Consider the following 16,257-nt stretch of genomic DNA (forward strand, 5'->3'; position numbering starts at 1 on the left):
CTGCAGATTTTCTCTCATTTTTCCCCTTGTCAGCGTTCGTTTCAGCTGCTGACTGGTTAACTGTTTCCAAATGCGGTTAAGAATTTGTTTTGCTGCCGGCGGCTCTAATTAGCATAATTTATTCATAACTAAAGTTTTCTATTTCATATATTCCCTTAGTGGATGAATAAATGCATCAGAGAACCTATTTTATAAGCGTTATTGATTCAATTAGCATCCTTTTTCACGACTCCGTTACAATAGTCGTCCTAAAGTTAAAGTGGTTCTGATGTTGGTGGTATTTATACTGCTGGGCACGAAAGTACGGTGTCAGAGCATTCTGAAGACCTGCTTTCTAGGCTACCCACTGGGAACGAGTTTCTCTAAACTGCCTAGGGGAAAGTCCCTGGACCCGACGGGCAGCGAGTGCCCACCCGTAAGGGGCGAGTAGCTGTGCATACAACCCAATGCTCGCTCGCAATTGGCGCTAAGACGTCCCCGGACTGAGCGCGCGAGAACGCACCAGCACTTGTCACAGCCAATAGTTACGCAGGTAATGTACCGAGCATGCGTACATCAACAAGACGGGGCTCATTCTCAGGATGCTTCACACTTTTGTCAAACCGCCCGATGATCCGGCAGCTGGAACTCAGCCCGGAAGAGCCCGAGCGCAGTGCGCAAGCGTCGATGGAGTCACGTGCTCAGGGCCGGACCGGATCGGTGCGCAGGCGCGGAGCCGGTTGGTTGCTTTTGCTGGGAGGAAGGCCGACGGTCTTCTGTCCGCGCTATGCTCGCCCAGTGCCACAGGCCGCGGGTGTCCGGCTATGTGGAGGATTACCTGGAGAGTGTGGAGACGCTGCCCCTCGAACTGCAGCGCAGCGTGTCCCGCCTGAGGGAGATCGACACCCGGTACTGTGGTGAGTGACAGGAATCTGGGAAGGGAAGAGTAGCGGGAGTTCAGGAGGAAGAGGGGGCCGCTTGAGGAGGAGAGGGGAGAGCAGGGGGGTGCTAGAGAAAGAGGGGAAGGCAGAAGGAAGGGACGATATGGGGGGAGCACGGCTGAGGAGAGTGAGGAGTGGGTCGATGGGGGGAGAGACTGCAGGGGAGGGGGGCGATAGGGGAGAGTGCAGGAGAGAGGTCAATAGGGAGGAGGGGACCTTAGGTGGAGAAAGGGAGGGCAGGAGGAAGAGGACGGGGGCGCTAAAGTGCAGAGGAGGGAGGAGCACCAGGGTCAGGGCAAGGGCAGAAGGGTACGACAGGGGAGAGTAGGGTTGGTGGGCCAGCAAAGGGGAAGATGGGAGGGCAGGGGGATTTGCTGGGGCGTCAGGGGGAGGACTGGGGTCTAAGATGACAGGCAGTTAATGCCATGTGGAGGAGGGGAATGATTATGGAGTTGGACGGCTGTGGCAGGTAAAAGTCTATTCTGAGTTCCCTCTTTTAAAAGAAAGTTAGATAGTCTATGATTTAAATGAATCATAGGCCGCATTGTAGCATAGCGGTTAGCATAACGCTATTACAGCTTCAGTGACACTAGTTCAATTCCTGCCACTGTCTGTGTGGAGTTTGTACGTTTTCCAGATTGGTTTCCTTCGCGAGGGGTTTGAGATCGGAGGTCTTTTATCAGTGGTGGTGTGCCAGAGGGATTGGTCATATTGTTGGACATTTATTTTAACGATTTTAATGCAAACGTGGGCATCAGGATTAGTAAATTTGCAAATGACACCAAAAATCATTGCTGTGGTTAGCAGTCAAGGTTACAACAGGATGTAGATCAACTGGGGAAACTGGGAAGGAAATAGCAAATAGAATTTAACTTGGACAAGAGCAATGTGATATGCACTTTGGGAAGTTAAAACGAGGGCAGGATATACACCCAGTGAATGGCAGAATCGTTAGAGTGTCTAGTTGAACAGAGAGCTTCAAGAAAGTAGTGATACAGACCGGGTGATGTAGAAGATGACTTCTTTGTTCAGGGTATTGTGTACAAGAGTTGAGATGTTGTCAAACGATGTGATTAATCTAGAGAGGGTATAGAAACAATTCACAAGGGTATTGCCTAGACTGGAGGAGTTGAATTAAAAGGAGAAATTTGGATAAGCTGAGATTGTTTTCCATTGACCAAAGAAGACAGTGATAACCTAGAGTTTTATAAAATCTTGGGGGTGGGGTAAATAAAGTAGATGGTCAGTACTTTTTTTCCAGGATAGTGGAAACTAAAAATGAAGGATATCGGTTTAAGGTGGGAGGGAACATTTTAAAAGTTAGTAGGGTATGTTGTTCACACAAAATGGTAGTAGGTATGTGGAGTGGGCTGCCAGAGGAAGAGGGTATAAAGGTCATACTCTGGCAAATGGGAGCAGCTCAGCTAGACACCAGGGCTGGCAAGGACAGGTGGGGCTGAAGGACCTCTTCATGATGCTCTGTAGCTCCTATACCATCTTTAAGTTTATTTGAGATGGTCAGTGAATGATTCTGTGGTAACAGTCCATCCCCACGAGTAAATTTTTTTTCTCTGTAATAATCTCCAGGGCTGGTTACTCCAAGTTTTATTTGCTTTATTCTGCTATAGCTTTGCTAATTGGGTATATAAAAGCATTTAGTCCAACTAAGGCATAATAACAGTAAGACACAAAATGCTGGAGGAACTCAGCAGGTCAGGCAGCATCGATGGAAACAAAGTACAGTTGACATTTCAGGCTGAGACCCTTCGGAAGTCCTGAAGGGTCTCTGCCTGAAACATCGACAGTACTTTTTTCCATAGATGCTGCCTGGCCTTTTGAGTTCAGCCAGTGAGTTGTGTGTATTGCTTTGATTTCCAGAATCTGCAGATTTTCTCTTGTTTATAATGACAATAAATCTGCTTATGTTATGTAACATATTCTGAAAAGACCGTAAGACGTAGGAGCAGAATTAAGCCCTTCAGCCCATTGACTCTGTTGGCTATTCAACCATGGCTGATTTATTTTTGCTCTCAACACTGTTCTTCTGTAATCTTTGACACCCGTACTAATCAAGTACCTATCAACCTATGCTTTAAATATATCCAATGATTTGGCCTCCACAGTCATCTGAGAATCTTGTTCTTCACTGGATTTGTTTGAACTTCATGCAGCAGAAATGTTTGTGGCATATTTAATTTCTGATACTGGGAAATGATGAGTACTGAAAGTCGAACCATGTTAATTCCTTTGCAAATATGGCTTTTATTTCCCTCTTCCAGAAGTTTTAAAGGAGCTCGATGATGCTTATGAGAAATACAAGCAAGAAATGGACATCACACAAAGGAAGCGGCTGCTGCATCACCTCCAAAGAGCATTAATTAACAGCCAAGAGTTGGGGGATGAGAAAATTCAGATTGTGACACAAATGAGTGAGCAAGTAGAGAATTGCGCGAGACAGATGGATAGTCACTCGGATTGCTTTGAGGACCAAAACGAACATGATAAGTCTATAGAGAAGGTTAAAACAGAGATACCTCAAACAGAAAGGCCTTCCAGAAGACCACGTAGACAGAAAAATAGTGAAAACCGTGAATTGTGTCACATTGGCAATGAAATTGAAGAGGGAGAGGAGCAGCCCAAAGAGAAGAAATCAAAATCTGCAAAAAAGAAACGCTCTAAAGCTAGACCAGAAAGGGAAGTCTCTCCTATTGACTTTCCGATTGATCCCAATGAGCCCACCTACTGCCTCTGCAACCAGGTGTCTTACGGTGAAATGATAGGATGTGATAATGAAGAATGTCCAATTGAATGGTTTCATTTTTCTTGTGTAGGATTAACATATAAACCAAAAGGCAAATGGTACTGTCCAAAATGCAGAGGTGACACTGAAAAGACAATGGACAAATGCATAGAGAAATCAAAAAAAGATAGGAGGTCAAGATAGTGCTTGCTCCTAATTTTAAGGTTTTCATATTGATATCATGTATAAGCATATCGCTTAAATTGTATTTGAAGCTATGCAATTTTTACTGTAGTATTAAACCTTGCTGAATTTTCACTAATTAATTTTGACTCATGGACATTTGTGAACAAATACTTACTGAATTAGATTTTAAATTAATAGTAGTGTCTTGTTCAATTTGGATCTTTTTTTTGCTAGTAGTTTAACATACAGAAGAGCTCCAACAGTTAATCTAGATGATACCATTTTCACGGTAGAGCATAGAATATTTTTGGGAGCAGGAGCAACAACTAATTGTAAACACAAAGTAGGGGTGTAGAAAATGGACAGGAATAATTGTAAACTATTGCACATTATGTCCTTTATAGTTTAGTCTTATTGGCTATTGATATGCTCCTTATGGTACAGTATTGAAATGTGTTACTGAGTTTAAGGCCATATTTAGTAAGCTAACATTTTGGTACTGAAATAAGACACTTGGGAAATAAGCTTCATTTTTTTTTGCACAGGCATAATCTGCTTGTAGCAATGAGATCTCTGTATTCTGACCAACATTAATACTTCACTACCACTATTACAAAGTAGTTGAAAGGTCAATTGAGATAAACTACCGGTAGTTATTTAAAGGTAGAGTGCTACAGCACAGAAACAGGCTCCCTGTGCCGAACTGTATTCTGGCTCGCACCTTCAACCTGCACCTGGACCATAGCTCTTCATACCCTTTCCATCTACATACTTATCCAAATTTCTCGTAGATATTGTAATCAACCGTGCATTCACCACTTTCAGAATCAGGAAATTCCCCTCAAACATTTCACCTTTCACCCTTAACCCATGACCTCATTCTAGTCTTGCCCAATCTCAGTGGAAAAAGCCTGTTTGTATTTGTCCTATCCCCCTCATAATTTTGTATACCTGTATCAAATCTCCCCTCATTCTCCCTCACTCCAAGGAATTGTCCTGAGCTATTCAACTTTTCCCTATAACTCAGGTCCTCAAGACTTGGCAACATTCTTGTAAATTTCATCTATACTTTTTCAATGTTATTGATACCTTTCTTGTAGGTAGATGACTAGAACTGTGCACAATACTGCAAATTAGGCTTCAATGCTCTATTATATAACTTCATCATAACATCTCAATTCCTGTATTCAATACTTTGATTTTTGAAGGCCAATATGGGAAAAGCTCATTTTTACAACCCTATCTACTTTTAACGCCACTTTCAAGCAATTATGGAACTGTATTCCTAGATCCTTCTGTTCTATTATACTCCTCAGTGAAGTACCACTCACTATAGAAGATCTATTCTGTTTTGTCCTCATAAAGGGCAAAACTTCCCACTTATCTCCATTAAATTCCATCTGCCATTTTTCAGACTATTTTTCCAGCTGGCCCAGATCCTGCTGCAAGATTTGATGGTTTTCTTTGCAGTCCACTACGCCCCCTAATCTTAATGTCATCTGTAAATTTCTGGAGGACTGCAAAATTGCATATTTCACTCCTGTCTTTGAGAAGGGAGGCAGAAGAAAGAAAATTATAAACCAGTTAGTCTGACCTTAGTGGTTGGGATGATATTGGAGTCAATTGTTAAGAATGAGGTCTCAGGATTGACAGAGGAGAATCGGTGAATGGATACGAGCTTATGGAATACAGGAAAGATACTAGCTGATTGGAAGGAATAAAAGTGCCTTTTCTGTTTGGCTGTCGGTGATTAGTAGTGTTCCGTAAGGGTTGGTGTTGGGACTGCTTTTTACGTTATATGTCAATGATTTAGATGACGGAATTGATTCCTCTGTGGTCAGGTTTGTAAACAATAGGAAGCTAGGCGGAGGGGCTAGTTTTGAGTAAGAGAAGCTCCAGAAGGACTTGGACAGATTGGAAGAATGGGCAAAGAAATGGCAGATGGAATATAGTGTCAGCAAGTGTATGGTCATGCATTTTGGTAGAAGGAACAAAAGTGTAGACTGTTTTCTAAACGGACAGAATATTCAAAAACTCGAAGTGCAAAGGGACTTGAGTCCTTGTGCAGGATTTCCTAAAGCCTAATTTGCAGGTTGAATCGGTGGTGAGGTAGACAAATGTAATATTAGCATTATTTTGAGAGGACTCAAATATATGGATGTAATGCTGGGGCTTTATAAGGCACTGGTGAGGTCTTACTTGGAGTATTGTGAGCAGTTCTGGGCCCGTTGTCTAAGAACGTATGTGTTGACATTGGAGAGGGTTCTGAGGTGGTTCATGAGAATTATTCCAGGAATGAAAGGATTACCATACAAGGAGTGTTTAATGTCTCTGGGCCTGTACTCACTGGAATTTAGAAAAATGGGAGGGGTTCTCATTGAACGATTTCGAATGTTGAAAGGCCTAGATAGGGTGGATATTTCCTATAGTGGTGAAGTCTAGGACGAGAGGGCACAGTCTCAGAATAGAGATGGATGCAGTTTCTTTAGCCAGAGGGTGGTGAATCTGTGGTATGCGTTGCCACAGGTGGCAGTGGAAGCCAGGTCATTGGGTGTATTTAAGGCAGAAGTTGTTATGTTCTTGATTCGTTGAGGAGTGAAAGGTTACACTGAGAAGGCAGGATAATGGTTTGAGAGGGAAAATGGTTCAATTGTGATGGAACGGCAGAGCAGACGTGATGAGCTAAATGGCCAAATTCTGCTCCTATCTCTTATGGTCTAATTTGCTGATCCAGTTTACTACATTAACCAGGTCATTAATACAGATGACAAGTAACAATGGACTTGGCAACATTCCCTGTGGCAAACCACTAGTATGTTTAAGTTCTGTTCAAAAATAACCGAGTAGAATCCATTGCAATGTTGCAAGAAGGTGAAGGAAATGCTGTCAGTGTAAACACCTTTGATAGACATGCTTTTTAAAACTTTTACAATGTATTTTTCATCTAACTGGTTCAGAATTCTTGATACTCTATTTGCATCTTTAAATTAGCCTTCAAGTAATGTTACTTGACAAGCTGAATATCCTTCAAGATGTAAATTTGGACAGGTTACGGAGACTGAATCAGGAGTTTTCTAGTCTTGTGCTTTATCTGAATGGGATATTTGCCAGTGATGTTTGTACAATGAAGATACCTTTAACATGGGAAAAGATTCTAAATCACTTACCTGAATGTTGTGCATAAAAACTGACACTGAGAGCATTTTAAAGACGAGGTTGATAATTCCGTAATGGGTGATCTAAATGCCAAATGTTGGGACGGAATGGATGAGAAGGTGGAATACACAACAAAACCATGAAAGTTTAATAAACATCCCCCAAATTTTTTTTTAAAAAACCTTGAATTGGAAGCTAGTGCAGCTTATGTCCTACATTCCCAAACTCCAATTAAACTTTAACTCCTGAAAATAATTCATTTTTGTTTGAAACATTTGAAAATTACAAAACAAAAAAAAACCCAAGTAATTCTTTTAATGAAAATTATATCCCCAATAACTTAAGTTCTTTGAAAACTTCATTGATACATTCTCACCAGGAATTGTTCAAATGAAGTATGAAACAAGAACTGAATATCACCACAGGTCGCCAAGATTCAGCAAACCTTGAGACTGAATGGGTTTCTCACAGCTGTTGCAAAAAGCACAAGAAGCCGTTGAGCATTCCCGTGATATGAGGGAAATTGTGATAATTTGATAGGCTACTTGACAATCCAAGACTAACTTAGGTGGGCAGTTAGAACAGCAGTTCTAAATTGAGGAAGGAGTAGCTCTTAGATAGGCACATGACTGATAGAAAAATAGAATGCAATGGAGAAGAGAAAGGTTAGATTGATCTTCAAGTAGGTTAAAAGATCAACAAAATGTGAGCTGGAGCCTATACTGTGCTGTAATGTTCTATGAGACTCCCAAGTAGCAGATAAGAGAGAAATCCATATATTGTCACTCAGTACACCTTTTAGAGTGGACAGCAAATTGTATTGGCCTTGGTATAGAAACATAGAAAACCTACAGCGCAATACAGGCCCTTCAGCCCACAATGCTGTGCCGAACATGTACCGGGTACTTACTTTAGAAGTTACCTAGGGTTTATTCATAGCCCTCTATTTTTCTGAGCTCCATGTACCTATCCAGGATTCTTTTAAAAGATCCTATCGTATCCTTCTCCACCACTGTCGCCAGCAGCCTATTTCAAGCACTCACCAATCTCTGCTTGGAAAAAAAAACTTACCCCTGACATCTCCTCTATACCTACTTATAAGCACTTTAAAACTGTGCCATTTTGTGTTAGCCATTTCAGCCCTGCGAGAAAGGTCTCCGACTATCCACACGATCAATGCCTCTCATTATCTAATACACCTCTATCAGGCCACGTCTCATCCTCCGCTGCTGCAAGGAGAAAAGGCCGAGTTCTATCAATCTATTTTCATAAGGCATGCTCCCCAATCCAGGCAACATCCTTGTAAATCTCTGCACCCTTTCCAAAGTTTCCACATCCTTCCTGTAGTGAGGTGACCAGAACTGAGTACAGTGGGGTCTGACTAGGGTCTTGTATAGCTGTAACATTACCTCTCGGCTCTTAAGCGCAATCCCACGGTTGATGAAGGCCAATGCACCATATGCCTTTTTAACCAGAGTCAACCTGTGCAGCAGCTTTGAGTGTCCTATGGACTCGGACCCCAAGATCCCGCTGATCCTCCACATTGCCAAGAGCCTTACCATTAATATTGTATTGTGCCATCATATTTAACCTACCAAAATGAACCACCTCACACTTATCTGGGTTGAACTCCATCTGCCACTTCTCAGCCCAGTTTTGCATCCTATCAATGTCCCGCTGTAACCTTTAACACCCCTCCACAGTATCCACAACACCTCCAACCTTTGTGTCATCATCAAATTTACGAACATATCCCTTCACTTCCTCATCTAGGTCATTTGTAAAAATCACAAAGAGAAGGCGTCCCAGAACAGGTCTCTGAAGGACACTACTGGTCACTGACCTCCTTGCAGGGTGTGACCCTCTACAACCACTCTTTGCCTTCTGTGAGCAAACCAATTCAGGATCCACAAAGCAAGGTCCCCTTGGATCCCATGCCTCCTCACTTTTTCAATAAGCCTTGCATGGGGTACCTTATCAAATGCCTTGCTGAAATCCATATACACTGCTCTATCTTCATTAATATGTGTAGTCACATCCTCAAAAAATTCAATCGGGCTCATAGGGCACGACCTGCCTTTGACAAAGCTATGCTGACTATTCCGAATCATATTATGCCTCTCCAAATGTTCATAAATTCCGCTTCTCAGGATCTTCTCCATCAACTTACCAAACACTGAAGTAATACTCACTGGTCTATAATTTCCTGGGCTATCTCATCTGCAACCCTTCAATCCTCCGGAACCTCTCCCGTCCCCGTTGATGCAAAGATCATTGCCAGAGACTCAGCAATCTCCTCCTTCACCTCCCACAGAAGCCTGGGGTACATCTCGTTCAGTCCCTTTGACTTATCCAACTTGATGCTTTCCAAAAGCTCCAGCACATCCTCTTTCTGAATGTCGAGATGCTTTTCAATCCGCTGTAAGTCATCCCCACAATTGCCAAGATCCTTTTCTGTAGTGAATACTGAAACAAAGTATTCATTAAGTACCTGTGGTATCTCCTCCGGTTCCATACACTCTTTTCCACTGTTGCACTTGATTGGTCCTATTCCCTCATGTCTTATCCTCTTGCTCTTCACATACTTGTAGAATGCTTTGGGGTTTTCTTTAATCCTGCTCACTAAGGCTTTCTTATGGCCCCTTCTGGCTCTCCTAATTTCATTCCTAAGCTCCTTCCTGCTAGCCGTATAATCTTCTAGATCTCTATTTTTAAACCTAGTTTATGAACCTTTCATAAGCTTCTTGACTAGATTTTCAACAGCCTTGGGACATCCTTGTTCCTACTCAACAGTCCATCAACTTGAAAAAAAAGCACATGTCATGTTCACATAAGAGTAATTACTGGTGTAAATAATCCAAAGGAAATTGTGCTATTTTAAGTGATTGGTAAACACTTGCGAAATTTTTTGCATTGGCATATTAATCAACATTTTGTGTACAAAAATAAGGATGCAAACCACTTATTCTAAAACATTTCAGGATTTAGAATGCAGTTTTATAATTAGATCTTCCAGAAATCAAACTTTTTCAAACAGCTAGAATATATGATAATAGCTCTTCAAGTGTGTTGTTTTTCTTGTGACAACTAACCTCAGTAGATTTTTTGGTTCCATACTGAATGATGTCTGCACAAGAATAATGGTTTTTATGTTGTTAAACTCTAAAATGTCAAAAAAAAAATGATGACTGCATTGATGCTGCTTCAATTTCATCAACTTTGCCTCCCAACTTCCATCCTGCCCTTAAATTCACTTGGGCCATTTATGACACCTCTTCCCTTTCTTGATCTCTCTGGAGACAAGCCTGTCTACTGATATCTTTTATAAACTCACCGATTCCCACTCTGTCTCCTGTAAAAATACATTTCACTTTTCTCAATTCCTTCGTCTTCACTCATCTGTTCCCAGGATGAAGCATCTTTTTCAAAGAAAGGGGTATCCCTTCCTCCACCATTGATATTGCCCTCACCCACACTCCTCCTTTTCCTGCAAACATGTGCTCACCTCATCTTAATAGGGTTACAGTTCCTGTTGTCCTTACCTACCACTCCATGAGCCTCTGCATCCTACATGTCATTCTCTGCAGCTTTTGCCCTCCCTCTAATCTCCCTCGGCTATAAACAGTCCTTCTAGGAAAGGCAATACTTCACCTGCAAATCTATTGTGGGTGTCTTCTGTATCTGGTGCTCCTGATGTAGCTTACTCTACATTGGTGAGATCCAATGTAGACTGCTTTGTTAAGCATTTCTGCTGTGTATGCAAACAATGGGATTTCCCAGTAGCCAAACTTTTTAATTTCTATCCCCATTCCTGTTCTGACACATCAGTCTATGGCCTCCTCTTCTGCCATGATGAGGCTACTCCCAAGTTGGAGGAGCAACACCTCATATGAAAATCAATTTCTCCAGCTTCCAGTAATACCCCATCCCTTTTCAATTCCCCACTTGGGCCTCTTCTCCTCACCTACCTATCATTTCCCTCAGTGCCCCTCTTCCTTCCCTTTCTCCATGGTCCAGTCTCCTCTCCTAACAGATTCCTTCTCCAAACCTTTTCCTTTTTCACCTATTGCCTCCCAGCTGCTTAATTCATTCCTTGCCCCCACCTGGCATCACCTATCATCACCATCTCCTAACTTGTCTTCCTTCCCCTCCCCCATCTGGCATCTTCCCCCTTCCTTCCCAGTCCTGATGAAGGGTCTTGGTCTCAAATGACTGTTTATTCATTTCCATAGATGCCGATGACATACTGAGTTCCTCTGGCGTTTTGAGCGTGTTTTCAGCATCTGCAGTATCTCTTGTAAAGGGAATCTGCTGTTACATTGTTGCAAATGAGCAACCTTTTGTAATGCTCATCTACTGATGATAGTAGAGATGAATGTCAGTGATTTGACTTTGTTTTGAATAGTAACATTTAATTCCAAACAATGTTTGCAGGTTGCTTAGAATAAATATTTCTCATCTGGTACTGAAAAGGTACCAAACAGTGGTAATTCATTCAGAAAGCATGGAATTTTGATTATGAAAGCAACTATTAAATAACATGTATACAGTACATTTAAATTACACTTTTTTCTGTTACAATATAAGGAATTCTTAGGCTAATAGACTGCAAATTTTAATAATGTCTGCTAAATGATATCAACTTTCACGGGATCTTTTATTTCAGCTTCCACTGGGACTTAGTCGAGCCAGTGATTTTATTTGTGATTTTCATCATCTTCACTGCTACTTGATGCTTCTCCAAACATATCTCCTCCTGAATTTAATTGAACTTTATTATTTGATGTCAGCTTTAAGGTGATGAGGACAGGGTTGTTGCTCATGCCAACAAGAATGAGGTTGCTTTCATTTGCTAGAGTCATGGTCGTAATGGCATTGTCAGGAGTAAAAATTGACAGTACAGTCCCACCATCTAGATCCCATACACTTACATCACCTAAGGCAAAAGAGAGGGAGAGTTAGTGTACAGCAAATTTTAGTTAAACGGCTATTTATGATACTGGCAGGTATAGTACTTTCCAAGGTCAATGGTTCAGGGAGAAGACAAAATTGGCAAATTTTCGCTAAGGGTGATAATGTTAAGTTTTATTAAAATAGAATTTTTCTTCTCTTGATAAGGGCTACACTGATATTACTCCTCTCTGTTTGAGGGAACACTCTTTCTATAGCATTGCATTTCACTAAGTACTGTTGTTGGCATATTTAAAGTGGATTTTAATAGGATCTTGATTAGTGAAGCAGTCAAAGATTATGGAGAGAAGGCAGGAGAATGCGATTGAGGGGGAATAATAAATAGCCATAATTGAAGGGCAGAGCAGACTTGATGGGCCAAATGGTTAAATTCTGCTTTGATGTCTTATATTCAAGAGTGGATATGAGTTGCCCGATAACTACTTTGTTCCTTGTGAATACAAGTACAGTTCAATTTGTACAGTGAACCAGAAGTTAAATGTTAAATTTTTTATTTTTCATAATGCATTGTACTGACTTTCTCTCACATTGCATTTTCCTATATTGTCCATGGTAAATTAAGGATCTAATTTAATGCAATGCAAATAATTAACAGCTGTTAAAAATTTGATAGTTGTAGTTTTGTGCAGTGTGCTAGACCTGTATTTTCTCTGGTATGGAATTGCAAGTTAGTACATGTAGTTCACTATTCTAGGTTACATTCAATAACAAATCTTATTGTGTACATCACAACAGACCATTTAGAAAATTGTATGGTACATAAGATTAGCTTTGCTTGCACTTCAGACAATAAACCATTCAATCCCCAGTTTACTCAAATTCACCAAAAGGTTATAACATGCTTGGAGACTGAGTGTATTCTGGCTATATCTGTGAGCTACCCACCCGACCTCTTTCATGCCCCTGTATATTTATTTTCCTGATATTTATCCAACTCTATTTTGAATGCTACAATTGGATTTATTGCCACAACCACCTCTACCAGTACTTTCCAGACACTAATCAATTACTGCATTTATTTTCTTTCCTGTTGCATTTGATTATTGCTGAACCAGTGTTTTGCATCACTGTTTTTGTAATTCAGTAAGTCAAGTTTTGCATTTGCAGATTGGAAGATCATCAAAGTGATTAATATTTGTTAAGAAAAGCAAATTTCTTAGCCATAGTTTTTTATAGTGTGGATATATATTTGTTTTTAATGGGGTGAATGAGCTTGGAGTTAAAAAGAAAATTGAAATCAAAACAGTTTGGAAACAGAGGCTGCACATACCTGCCAGAACAATAGCTTTTGATCCACCATCTATCAAGTGCACTGCACTGTTTGTACCAAAGTTAAGGTTTTTGTAACCAAGGATAGACTTGTGTCCTTTTCTGAAGGGATCCCACACTTTGAGTCTTAACAAAACAAAATAAGAAAACAAACTCATTATCTTTCGACCTTGTGTGTATCAAAAATTGTCGGACTTATACTGTTAAGTCAGATATTAGTATTTTGTTAAAATGTGATCATATAAAATGCAAACATTAAGTTGATACAGGAAGAGTATTTTAGGGACTTGTGCAGTCTCGATTAGCCTATCTGGAAATGCAGTTAACTTGCTTGCCTTGGTCATTGTGTATTTTTGTTCAGATTCATGGTTGTACAGCACAGAAATGGGCCCTTTGGCCCATCATGTTCATATCGATTATCAAACATTCATTTACACGAATCCTGTTTTCCTGCACTTGTCTCCAGCCTTCTGTTCCTTAGCAATACAATAAATTCACTAGAATTCAGAAAAATGAGGAATTTCCTCTTTGAAACCTGTCAAATGGTGAAAGGCTTAGTTAGAGTGGATGTGGAGAGAATGTTTCCTATGGTGGGAGAGTCTAAGATCAGAGGATACAGCTTCAGAATGGAGGTGTCCTTTTAGAATGGAGATGAAGAATTTCTTTAGCCAGAGAATGGTGAATCTGTGAATTCTTTGCCACGGGCAGCTGTGGAGGCCAAGTCTTTATGTATCTTTAAGGCAGATGTTGATAGATTCTTGATTGGTCAGGGTATGGGGAAAAGGCAGGAGATTGGGGCAGAGGAAAATTGGATCAGCCATGATGAAATGGCAGCGCAGACTTGATGGACCAAATGGCCTAATTCTGCTCCTCTATCTTATAGTCTTGTGGTTGTAAGACTACCTGCCGTGAATCCAACCACCCTCCATCTTAAAACAAATCCTTGTCAGAACCCCTCTTACCCTTTTCCCTAAACTTGTGCCTTCTCATTTTAAATATTCTGTTATGGGGACGTTTCCTAATAACTATTGTATCTCCACCCTTCAGTTTTGTATACCCACATCCTGTTCTCCCCTCAGTTTCCTCTGTTCCAAGGAAAACAAAGCCAGTCAATCCAGTCTGAGTGCAACTGAAATGCTTCATCCCAGGAACCATCCTGTAGAATCTTCTCTGTACTCTTTCCAACCCAACCACTTAGAATAACTCCTATAATGCTGCTGGCCAAGTGGAACTGCAGTCTACAAATTAATGGATTCGAATGAATCAAGGACAGTGGAAGTTGAGAAAAAGAACTACAGTCTACAAATTAGTGGATTCAGATGAAGGATGGGGGAGCAGACAAACTGTCTTTATTCCTCTTCTTCTCTCCTCCCCCCCCCCCCCCATTGTGTGAACTTTGAACTGATTTTTCTCATTCTTGCTCTGGAAATATCAGATCAATTGAATGTGGACACAAGGAGCTTCAGACAATGACCTGCTAAACCTGAGACCATTGTCAGATGAGTAGCTGTTTATTATATAAAGTGCCAAACCTACCAAAGAGCAATCTGTAATCTAAATAGACCATGTCTGGGCCACCTAGTTTAACTGGTTTGGCTACCTTTTCTCTTCACTGTTTGTGAAGGGTCAGGGAATTCTAGTGGGGTGCGCACAGGTAGTTACTTTGTGAACCCACATGCTTTTTAGTTGAGACAATAAAGGTTGCTTGTCAGGAAATACAGGTTCTCTCTGTACATGAGCTCCCTGCTCTTGTATTCTAACGAAAGTGAACCATCCATCTCATGCAGTCATCTTCAGAGATTCTCCTGGCCCCTCTTCATTAATATTCTGTAGGGATGTTCAATTAATTGTGTTCACCCGACCATTAAAATATGAATGTATCATCCTGCAAGTACTCAATTAAATTCAGTCTGCTACTGCATCATATATCTTATGTACTAAACAATACCATCCTGTAGTCAATGTCATCTCATTATCATACCACCAATTTTAATTTTGCTTACAAACTTACTAACCAGACCACCTTCAATCATGTAACACCAGGTCTTGGAACTGATCCCTGAGATACACCACTGGTCACAAGTTTCCAATCACACAAAAAAGTAGCCTTCCATCACCTTCTGCTTCCTGTTACCAACACTCTTCAGATCCAATTTACCAATGTTTTGGATCCTGTGGGCTCTAACCTTTTGGACCAATAGTCCTCTATGAAGCCTTGTCAAAGGACATAATGAAGTTTAAGCAAACTGTTGCATTTGATAGAGTTGACATTGTTGGAATTGAATAGAGAAAATATGTAATACTGGCTTGACATCAAGAAAGAGGTCTCACTTATATTTTATATGCCACTAATCTCTGAAAAATCTAATTTTAGTAAACTCTGTGCCATTGCTGGGAGGGAGGGCTTCAGGATGAGTAATCTGTGTTGTACACAACGTAGGATGATTTAAAATATGATACAAAGTTACACCTACAGTGAGAAATTATCAGACATTGAGAAATGCAACCTCAATGGTCATAAGGAAACATTTATGTTATAGTTGTTGGATATGTGATTTGAAAATCTAATGATAATGTATTTCAGATATTCCTGGTACAATAACTATTAGTTATTTTAATCACTGCTCACCATTATATTCAAAGGGAACAGCGCTTTGTTGAAAACCACTTTGTAAATTCAGTGTATGAAATTACAGTTTGGTGATTATTTGGGAATGTATGTGAAATAATTATTCTATTTGTTGCAAATTCAGTTTGGAAAAATGCTTGTTGCAGTCATGGCTGTTTGCACAGAGCTTTTCATCCATCATGCTACATTAGCTCATAAGTCCCACGTTTCCAGAATTAGCCAATATCAATCTTCCTGATGTATTTTTATATAGAAATTGCTGCATGCTAAATGTTGTTTTAAGTTCACAGCTTTTTAAGAGAACTTGCTTTATTAATGTAGGCTTTATTTTCAAAGCACTACTGTAACTGATACTGCAGGGAATGTGTGTGCAGTTCAAAATTCAA

At 40.6% G+C, this 16,257-nt stretch overlaps 2 protein-coding genes across 2 annotated transcripts in view; one reads left to right on the forward strand and one right to left on the reverse strand.

Annotated features, from left to right (window-relative positions):
* The first annotated feature begins 672 nt into the window (after positions 1-672).
* On the forward strand, positions 673-3,982 carry ing2 (inhibitor of growth family, member 2). Its single transcript, XM_073048076.1, has 2 exons — positions 673-896; positions 3,200-3,982. Exons 1-2 carry the CDS (start codon positions 767-769, stop codon positions 3,862-3,864), a joined length of 795 nt encoding a protein of 264 aa, XP_072904177.1. The 5' UTR covers positions 673-766; the 3' UTR covers positions 3,865-3,982.
* A 5,921-nt stretch (positions 3,983-9,903) lies between these two features.
* Positions 9,904-16,257, reverse strand: part of LOC140728947 (uncharacterized) — a 143,177-nt gene continuing 136,823 nt past the window's right edge. Inside the window, exons 32-33 of the mRNA XM_073048077.1 lie at positions 13,244-13,368; positions 9,904-11,938 (exon numbers count right to left, since the gene is read on the reverse strand). Coding sequence (XP_072904178.1) covers positions 11,700-11,938; positions 13,244-13,368 — 364 coding nt within the window. The 3' untranslated portion in view covers positions 9,904-11,699. The remainder of the gene's footprint in view (positions 11,939-13,243; positions 13,369-16,257) is intronic.

This window comes from Hemitrygon akajei, chromosome 6 (genome assembly GCF_048418815.1).
Source record: "Hemitrygon akajei chromosome 6, sHemAka1.3, whole genome shotgun sequence".
In the NCBI taxonomy this organism is placed as follows: Eukaryota; Metazoa; Chordata; class Chondrichthyes; order Myliobatiformes; family Dasyatidae; genus Hemitrygon; species Hemitrygon akajei.